Source organism: Botrytis porri, assembly GCF_014898465.1.
Source record: "Botrytis porri strain MUCL 3234 chromosome Unknown BPOR_003, whole genome shotgun sequence".
Classification (NCBI taxonomy): domain Eukaryota; kingdom Fungi; phylum Ascomycota; class Leotiomycetes; order Helotiales; family Sclerotiniaceae; genus Botrytis; species Botrytis porri.
In genome coordinates this window covers 2,449,639-2,459,657 of record NW_024066077.1, presented here as the reverse complement: position 1 = coordinate 2,459,657, position 10,019 = coordinate 2,449,639, and the positions used below count along the sequence as shown (strand labels likewise).

Here is a 10,019-nt window from a genome sequence, read left to right as displayed (position 1 = left end):
GGTGGAACTTCCATGACTGGCCCTATGACCGTAACGTGGAACCCAGCAGTCAATCCCGAGACATCTATTCGTCTATTGATGAATGACATTAATGTGCTATCTATAATGCCTATGTCCGAAAAAGCGCGAAATATAAATTTAATATCTATATGTGCGGACGGCCCTTCAATCTTCTGACCCTGGACGCACAACAGAAAATCCACATCACTACTGTAATCTCATCTCTACCCCCCGAGATACATTACAAATCATAAAATACACAGTTCCCTAGAAACTCCATCACGGCACGAGACATCAATGTAAACGGAAGATAATAAAATATATCATTATAAAAAAAAAGGTATAAATCCGAGCTCTCTAGATCTAATTCCTATTTTCCATCTTGCATTATCTATTCATTTCTTTTCTACGCTAATCTCGGAATCTCAATGAAAGTAGAGGTATTTATATAAACAAATCCATCCGTTAATCGTGGAATGATATGATATAATGAACTAGAAACCCAAACATGAAATACAACGAGGAGAACTCCCGTCCGCTGATTTGTGTTTACAACACCTTGGTCATCGCGTACTCAATCCAATATCTTTCATTCTCCCATAGGACATAATTTCCCATTTCTATAAGCGTTAACTTCTATGATTCTTCTCTTTTCTTCAACAACCATTCGAAGCTCCACCACTCCCCACCATCCCAACATTCGTCCCTACAGCTAAACCATTTAGAATCCCCAAATAATCTAACTCACCCGCTATATAATTCTCCTCGAAACTGTCAATCAATGCATTTCCATTTCCTCGACCATCCCCATCAAACTCCATTCCCGCCCCCATCCCCACATATCCTCCCATACCCCCTTCCTCTCTCACTCCACCTATCCCCGGTACCACCCGTTTACTCCCTTCTCTCCCCGCGCCATTCGCAAAAACCCCTCTAGCGATAGCCTTTAATTCTCTCTCTGTGCCTCTCGCACCCTCCCAAACTCCCGCCAATACCTTCGTAGCGCCCAATCCCAATCTAATCCTATCCCTAGCCATCTTCCACTCACTCGACCTTTCAAAATTCCCTCCTCTTTCTCTGTCATCTCTATTATTATACACATAAGCACAAGCACTAAGATTTGCAAGTGTTGCTTTTGTAATCCCACAAATACCGAGAGGTGTGTGCGATAATATTGGACTAGGGAGTGCATAGAGATTCATGGCTGTTTGGGCTGCCTCGATGGTTTTCTTCGTGTGGAGCCAGCGGGTGAGATTTTCATTGCCGGTTGGTGGAGAGGTAGGTGGTGGTGGTGCGCAACGGGAGATTTTCTCGAGCGGCGAGTGGTAGAGACAAGATAGTGGACGGTGGATAACTACTAGAAGTCTGCATTACTTGTTAAAATCGTGCGTTCGCATATAATCAATTGGTGAAAGGAGTTTACTGGAAGTGAAATCAACATACGTCTGCAGTAAATTTTGTGCTTGAAACAACAACTCATCGACTTCCTCATACTTATCCACTACCCCTTGTTTCTCCACCGGTAAATGGAGCTTCCAATTCACAAGCATAGTATCGGCATTTGTAACAGCAGGCTCTAGATTTTTGCCTGTGATATCATTGATGCTAAGAATTGTACCAATGATTCGAACGAGGTCAATGAGGTATGTAAAAGATGAGAAGACTGGGATCTCGTCTTCAAAATCACGGGAGTCATAATCTGAGAGAGTGCGAGGTCGAGGAATACGCTTAGAGAAGTTTAGAATCTTCAATCGTCACAAGTGTACTAGACGTTATTAAAAAAAAATTTGAATGACTTACTCCGCTCTCATATTCGTAGTCCTCGCAGGGCAGATCTACGTGTGTGCCAATTGCGGATAAGCTAGAATGAGTCAGTATATAATCTGACTGTTGTAAACCTCCTTTTATGGCACTCACATAAAACTGGATGCACAAGCAATGCCAGAAAACACTCCATCAAGAACGTACAGTCCCCAAAAGGTCCTCCTCCAGCTCTCAGCCAATACTGGGTCTCTTTCCATTGCAGCAAAAGCTCGATGATTCATACCGAGCTTTAACGCCATGCATATATTTCTATCCAAAATAGCACGTGCTTGTTGTCTTTCGTCTTCGGCATGGACAGCAATGGCAAGTAGAAGTAGAGTTTGAACGCTAAAGCCATTTTGTGGTAAATTGGCTAGATCTAATTGGCTGACAGCTATAGCCCTCAACTCTGATGATGGCAAATCAGGTGCATATAGCGATCCGATATATCGCATTGCTGACATGAGGTTATTCAAAGAGTCTGGGTCGGATTCTAGCCTACTCAAAAAATGAGATTTTGGCATAATATATGGATGGGATTTATGAAAGAAACTATCGATCCGTCAGTGATGGCAATTAAAGCAAATCTAGGTTGACAGACTTGTAATAAAGATCAATCAGCCTTTCTGAGTCCGTGGGCTTAACACTGTTCAATCTGGATGAAGAGCTACTAGGGCTCGGTGATGCATCAGAAACTGCTCCAGTCCACGATTCACTAGATGAGTTCCCAGCATGACCCCCTACTGAAGTAGAATATCCTGCTTGATCTTTTACCATATACCGATCTTTAAGATGCTCTTTTGCCGAATTTTTTATTCTGGTAGCATTCTTATCTCTCATGCCTCTTCTTGACTTTGCATAGAAGCACGGCTTGTCGTCTTGCTGACAACGACTGCATGAAGGCATTTCTGCTCCGCATTTTACGTGACGACTTCGACACTGTTCAGTTGTTAGTATATATGACAGCAACTAATGACTCAAATATAATACCGGTACACATGCTAACGAGACCCTAATACCACCTCTAGACTCGCGGCTCTGAGTTGTCGTTTGATGTTGATTCTGGACTTCTTGAAGCGGCTTTCCATAATCAAAGAGCATTGAGAGTGGATCTTCTAGGACTCTCGGGGATGGAAATTGGGATCTAAACCCCTCGGCATCCATGACGTCTGGCAATGGGGTGAATAAACAGATGTTCGAATTTTCGTGTAACTTTAATAACGCTCTACACTTTGAGAAATGATAATGTTATATCGAACTGCACCAGTCATACAACATGCAAATCGTAATATGGTACGCTGTTCAAGTGTTGACAGCTAGTGTGGCAAGCTGATGATTCTGATAGCTAGACCATGAGGTAGTCTTGAGATGATCTCATAGTTATGAAGGATTGGTTATGTATAAATGTAATCTGCGATATTTAGTAAACCCTTGCTCTATTTCCTTGTCTAGAAGTAAGCTTCTCTAAAAGTCAGCAGAGCGAAGCTCATGTCAGCAAGTAGTTTGAGAAATCGGATGGATCAAAATCACGCAAGGAAACTAAAAGAAATACCATCAATAGTTCATTGGTGGTTCTGAGCTTGGTACATTGCATTGAGATGCAAGCCACCATTGGCGATTGGCTAGACGTAGTGATTGCTTCCGCCATTGCTCCACAAGCCAATTGGTTCAACTCTTGTCATTCCGCCATGCATAAAACATGCAGTATATCACCCAAAGGGATTTGAAGGGAACATTAAAACCCGTTGTACGGTAGAAGATCCGGAGATAACTTTGGTATCCCACGGTCGCGATCACCGCTCTGGGTAGTCATGAGTCCATTCTTCTATCGTTCGATTGATACACACGCACCAATTATGATACAGCTCTACAGAAATTGAAGTCCTGGGATGAACTTGATTAGGGGCACCGTTTTCGATTTATAGCAGTAATATCTTTTTCCGCGGAAGAAGATTGCAGGAAGTGGGCTAATGACCATTTATTCCGACGATATATCTAATGGAATGAGCTGTAGCGTTGGTATACCAAATTTTGGCCTCTCTTCAGGCTGCTTAAAATGTAGAAAATAACATCTCGTAAATCTAAGCATGACTAGAATGACGTCCGAGTGTCTAAGCCACTTGAAGCACCGGAAGATGCACCACTTGGCTGGCCAGTAACTATAAAAAGAACTCCTCTCGGAAGGATTCTTCAGCCTTCAGCCTTGTGGAAAACTCGAAGGCGGGGCCGCTGGAAGATTCCAAGGATGCTATGCATGACATCTGAACTGTAAACTCAGTCGAAGTTTCACTATCCACCCGAGACTTCTTCGAATGCAAATTTAGAGATATCAAGTTTTAAGACTACTAAAAGAAAAGTGGGAGAAGAAAAAGCAGGCAGCAATGCTACAAGCGGTGAAATGTCCTCTGAGAAATGTCAGCACATTGCATGTAATGCAGGAATATTGGCAAAGTTTGTAGAACAAAGATTCGTTGAAGAACGAGATGCACTTTAACAGAGCGGGAAACGAGTCACTTTGGAAAAGGTAAAACATTGCCAGGGAAGAAATTCCACCAAATGGGAATATAACGAGATGTGTAAGATCTTACCTGACGAATTCTTACAAATTTGCGAGTTTCTTCTTGGGACTGGACTATGTTCTTGAGGATGAAGTGTATGGTAGAACGTTAATGCCGGTATGTGGCTACTTGTGCAACGGTCAGCTTACACTTTTGTATTTTACTAATCGATTTTGCAATTTGTAATGATCCCAAAATTGGTCAAAAGACTGGTGATCCATGACGACGGTGATCCCCGACTCAAGCTTTGGAAACTGTGAAGGAAGAACATAACAGAAGCCCTAAAGAGCCTTGACGCCAATGAGATTAGACAAGCTTATACATATCAGAGCTGCGCACTCCTTTTATAGGACTTGAAAGATTGAAGCTGAGAAGATCTTCGACACTGGCCGTTATTATTCTAGCAAGAAGAAAAATGCCAAATAATTGAGGTATAAAAACCATTTTGAAACGGCAACGAGTACAAATGAGCGAACTGAATACTTCAATGGGCGCACAGTGAGTATGTATATGTAAATACAAGCGTACGCGTTCATGTGCATAAGTAATTGACACAGATTACCTGGTAGTAACACAGCATCGCACACTGCTGACAGTAATTCGGAAGAAGATATCCAGACAGACAAAACCTGTGATGATGGCTATTAATGTTAAGAAGAGAAACGAAACACTTCTCAAATTCCAAGTTGCCGTGACATAAAATGACTAATGTGGTAAAGTTCTAGAAATCCATAATAGCTTCCGACGCTAATCTACATTTTACATTAGCGCATTGATCCCAAAACGGAAGGACGAAGACTAACCTCGGTATCTACGTCAACACAAGCTTCCATTCTCACAATTCCACATTGCATGTCATACCTTCTTCCAAATCAGTGAATTAACTTCTCAAGACCATTATATATACAAAATATATATACGCCATTCAATGCCCTCTCGATGACATCCAACGATTTTATCCTCGCCCAACAGCGCCTTGCCGCTCGTCGTCAAGCTCGCGAAGTAGCAGCCCAAACCCATCTCAATCGACGACGTAACACCGCCATCTCCCAACGAGTTTCTTCTCTCCCTTTTCCCTTTTCTCGATTGGGAACTGCAGGTCTTACAACATGGGATACGATTTCTGGACGCGAAGGAACTCGTCCTGCTTTTCGAGTCGGTCAAGTCGATGCAGAGTTATTGGATGAAGAATTATTAGACCTATTGAAAGGGCAAGTGGGAGAAGGCTTAAAATATTTCGGTTCTCATATACAGGATGATTGGTCTGCGGAAATAATGTTGGCTTTGAGAGCTATTCTTTTTAAACTCAGTATATGGGATCATGATGCTACGTACGGGGCTACATTGCAGAATTTGAAATTCACAGATGCGCGACATTCCGGACCTGTTCTGGTATCTCCATCGAAATGGCAGAAGAGTTTATATGGTCTCTTCACTGTAGGCGGCAAGTACGCGTGGACACGTTGGGAAAATTACCTAGTCGATTCAGACAATGGGTATAGCACCCCCTCACCCCTTATGAGTCGACTTTCCCGCATCACAGACCTCTTGACAAATGTTCACTCCACCGCCGCTTTCGCATCCTTTCTCGTATTTCTCGTGAATGGCAGATATCGTACTTTACTCGATCGAATCCTAGGACTCCGATTAGCACCCCCAACAAGCCAAGTCAGCCGGGAAGTATCGTTCGAATATCTCAATCGCCAACTTGTATGGCACGCATTCACCGAATTTCTTCTTTTCGTCCTCCCCCTGGTCGGCATTTCTCGCTGGAGACGCTTACTCTCCCGTGCTTGGAGACGTACGAAATCAGTTTTTAACACATCATCTCCTGATGATCTTTCCATTAATGAAAAGAAAGGCGAACTTTCTTTCCTACCCGAACGTACTTGTGCTATCTGTTACCATGATCAAAATGCGCTGCAAGCAACAGAAGAAGGCGTTATGGCAGCAGCAGCTAGTACCGGTGTAATCGGGAGTGCGCAAACGGACATCACAAATCCATACGAGACGGTAGAATGCGGATGTATATATTGTTTCGTATGCATAGCCAGTAGATTGGAAGCAGAGGAGGGAGAAGGATGGACATGTTTAAGATGTGGAGAGGAAGTCAAGGGATGTAGAGCTTGGAGTGGAGATGTTGTTATTGAAGCACCAGTCCCAGCTCCAGCGCCCATCGTGGAAAAAGAACAACTTTCCAAGCCGAGAAAAAGTGTGGAATTCCAAGATGATAGGATGAAAATTGTAGATCCAAAATCGGAAGATGGAGACTCATCGGATCATGAATCACAATTGGGTCAAGAGGAAGCATATGATGAAGAAGAAGATCAAGGGTTGGAGGAATATGAGGATGAAGCTGAGTAATGTGCTTTTGAGTTTGGACAGGTCGAGATATAAAATTAATGTTGCGGTTTGTAGATGGAGATGGAGATGAAGATGTCGTTTTGTGAGGTTTGCGGTTCGCGGTTCGCTTGATTGATTGATTGATTAATTGATACCAGTAGGGATGATATGGATGGTGTAATCTTGGAGTTTGGGGGTATGGATGGGGAAAATAATGGGTTCGGTGGGTTGGGCTGAGTTGGGCTAGGAAGAGATGAGATGCGGCGGGATGGGATGATGAGACAAAGTTATAGAATATCTTTAATGAGTGGATTTATATCGCAATTCACACCATACCGTCTGCACATCCGAGATGGAAGTTACATGCAGGTCATCCATCTTCTATTCTTAGTAAATTAATATGAATGTCATGAACTAAATTCCTCTCTATATAACGTAAATCTAGTCCATGTACTCTCATCTCATCTGCTCGCTCTTTAAGATGTATCATCTCATCTCATTTCATCTACAGTAGTACGCCTGAACATAAATATGAATATGAATGAATATAATCATGGGTATCGCTCTGCCTCCCTCCCCATTTCTCCCAAAACGCCTAATTGAATAAGTATCCGTTTCCCGAGGCCGTGGTGTTTTCGTTTCCGTTGGTAGAGGTAGATGGGTAGATAGTGTCTCCCATCCATCCATCCGCATATTACTCCTACTTGATTGTATCATAAGCAGGAACCACACATCGTGACGTATATCCATCTCGCGTAACCTGCGTATCCTGCCTGAATCATCACGGGCTACTCACTCGGGTATCCTTTAGCTTTCTGAATTCTTCGCGTTCTTTCATCTTAATCTGAGAATTTCCATCTCGCTCCTTCCCCTCACACCTCTGCATCTCCACGTCCGCAATCTGCACTTCCCCCACCTTCGCAAACTTTCCCCTCCTCCCCCCTCTCGTCTCCGTCACCCACACTCTCACACTAACCGCTCCCTTCACCACCGCAAAAATCAGACAAATCCCCACCGCAATCCCAAACACATACGCCGCCACCATTCCATGCTGCGCGACCTTTGGATTCAAAAACGAATACACATATTGATGTTTCGTCGCCACAGTTACATACGCCAACCCCAGATAACACGCCAGGATGACGATCAACCAGAGGAGATGAATCCCAGGCGGGGGCGCGGTCCGCGGGATTGCGATTTCGAAAATGGCAAAGAGGGAATTGAGGCCGTGTTCGGAAATGTTGGACCAGGCGTCGAAAGGGGTGGGGAACCAACCTACGGGGACGGACACGCGGAATATCACGCCCCAGAATACGATGGTGACGAGGATGGGGTAGCAGATGATGGTGCTGTAGTAGAGGGAGTGCAGGGCTTGGAGGGGACGCGGAAAGTGAGTGAGCAGCGGGATGCCGCTGCGCGCGTAGGTGAAGGTGTGCAGGGCGGCGAAGAGGAAGTAGAAGGATATGCCCCAGTAGCAGAGGACTGTGGGGGGTCAGTATGGATTTTGGATTTTGGATTTTGGGGGGTAGGGGGTGAGAGGGGGGGAGGGGACGTACTGGTGAAGTAAGAGAAGCTGAATCGGGCGGTTGCGTCTCCGTTGGGTAGTTTAGCTATTTCCCAGAAGATGGCGAAGAGAAGGACGAAAAATGCATAGAGCGACTAGATTGAAAGCGTGAATTAGTTATGGTAATTTAGCTCAAAGTTATACATTACTTTATTTTATTTTACTATCCCTTCCTTCTCTCTCTCTCTCTCTCTCTCTTTTTGATTTAGAATAAGAACAAGTAACTTACAATCGCAGCTCTCACAGCAAAAAGCGCCCACGGAGACAACAACCACGAAGTAACAAACCGATGACTCGGGTCCCAAACACCGTCACCAAATTTGAATACTTGCAGTTTGTTGGTCGTCATGATGATTGATTGGTGAATGGATAAATAAACGATAACTCGTAAATAACGAGATGACAGGGGATGATTCGGTCGTAAGTAAGCAAGACTATCAGCTCTGCACGTCTCGATACAATATATACGATATATAACCAGCAGAAATCCCGCTCGCGTATCGGAACACAATATATGTATGTGTCTAGTATGTAAGTAAGTAGGTATGTCTACTCAACAATACCAGAAAAATCTTCTCTTTCTCTTTCCCTATCTCTCAAATAATCAAATCAATTAATCCCACAACCCTCTTAACGTTATGAAAAAAAAGAATTATAAAAAATATTCTAAAAAATCCGCGTCCTTTTTTTCTCAATTCAAATTTCCAAAAAAAAAAGTAAAATTCCATTCGATCTTCAAGACATAGATATTCGCGAAATGTATGCGGTGATGAATTTTGTTTCGGAAACCCCTGCAGTAAAGGTACGGATTGATAAAATTCGGGGTTGGAGCGCCTACTTTTAATCCCTGTGTGCGTGACGAGATAGGTATTCAATGCCGATGATAGTGGAGATGTGCCGGTGGAATTTAAGATTGGGGTGGAAATGCTTTTTTGGTATGTGCCAACTGCCAAGGTAGAAGTGCAGATGGAGTACCTAAGTAAGTAGGTAGGTAGGTAGGTAGGTAGGTATTAGACGAAATATCGATGTGAGATATTGGAAGATGGTTCGTTTGGTTTGTTAAATTGTTGAATTGTGGACTTTGTGAATATTTTTTGGTCATGGATATATGTAATGAAAGAAATGAGATGGAAAGGGATTTTTAAGTGTAGTTTTCAAAGTTGGTACTATATTAGATTTACTAAACTAAAACTCCTAGTAGTTATCTTCCAAGGTTGGTTTAAGAAAGTATAATTCGATTATGTCACTTCACATGCACACAGCTGGTGTATGTTCCCCATACTATAGCTCAGCTACCTATCTTGATGCCCGCAATTATGATATCTAGACCGGTGTTCTCTATTCCACAGCTATAGGATGAGATAGCATCAGTTCCAAGTACTCATAGGTAGATAATCAGTGCGATTTGATATCGTATCGTGTTAAATGGATATTCGGTCTTTTTTTAGACTATGGAGTGAAGATTTTCCAATAGTTTGAATCGTTGAGAATAGTTCGAGAATTTTACCTCTCTTCCGACATTCTTCCCCATTTGAAGCATTGAATAAGGATGGCTCTAGGAAATACTAGGAAAAGAAAAACTGAAGTCCCACTTACCAAACGTCTAGAGTGCAAAAGTTGACACATCAGACTATCAGGCTAAGGTATTGACATTGATGTCGTTTGATATTTCGAAGTCCAGATTGCATTGCTTCCAAGTACCGTAAACAGGGAGTATTTCTGTTAAATCTCATCTTGCCTTGTCATCAAGA

At 42.9% G+C, this 10,019-nt stretch overlaps 3 protein-coding genes across 3 annotated transcripts; 1 reads left to right on the top strand and 2 right to left on the bottom strand.

Moving 5' to 3' along the window:
* Positions 1-656: 656 nt before the first annotated feature.
* EAF01_002789 (uncharacterized protein) lies at positions 657-2,967 on the bottom strand (the record flags this gene model as incomplete). The annotated part of the gene is made up of 6 exons (XM_038911043.1): positions 657-1,365; positions 1,444-1,727; positions 1,801-1,861; positions 1,918-2,355; positions 2,405-2,742; positions 2,794-2,967. The coding sequence occupies 6 exons, from the start codon at positions 2,965-2,967 to the stop codon at positions 657-659; spliced, it is 2,004 nt and encodes a 667-aa protein (XP_038773965.1).
* Positions 2,968-5,300: 2,333 nt separating this feature from the next.
* On the top strand, positions 5,301-6,725 carry EAF01_002788 (uncharacterized protein; the record flags this gene model as incomplete). The annotated part of the gene is made up of 1 exon (XM_038911042.1): positions 5,301-6,725. One exon carries the CDS (start codon positions 5,301-5,303, stop codon positions 6,723-6,725), a length of 1,425 nt encoding a protein of 474 aa, XP_038773964.1.
* A 679-nt stretch (positions 6,726-7,404) lies between these two features.
* On the bottom strand, positions 7,405-8,617 carry EAF01_002787 (uncharacterized protein; the record flags this gene model as incomplete). Its single annotated transcript, XM_038911041.1, has 4 exons — positions 7,405-7,407; positions 7,501-8,186; positions 8,261-8,363; positions 8,498-8,617. The coding sequence occupies 4 exons, from the start codon at positions 8,615-8,617 to the stop codon at positions 7,405-7,407; spliced, it is 912 nt and encodes a 303-aa protein (XP_038773963.1).
* Between the last annotated feature and the right edge of the window lie 1,402 nt (positions 8,618-10,019).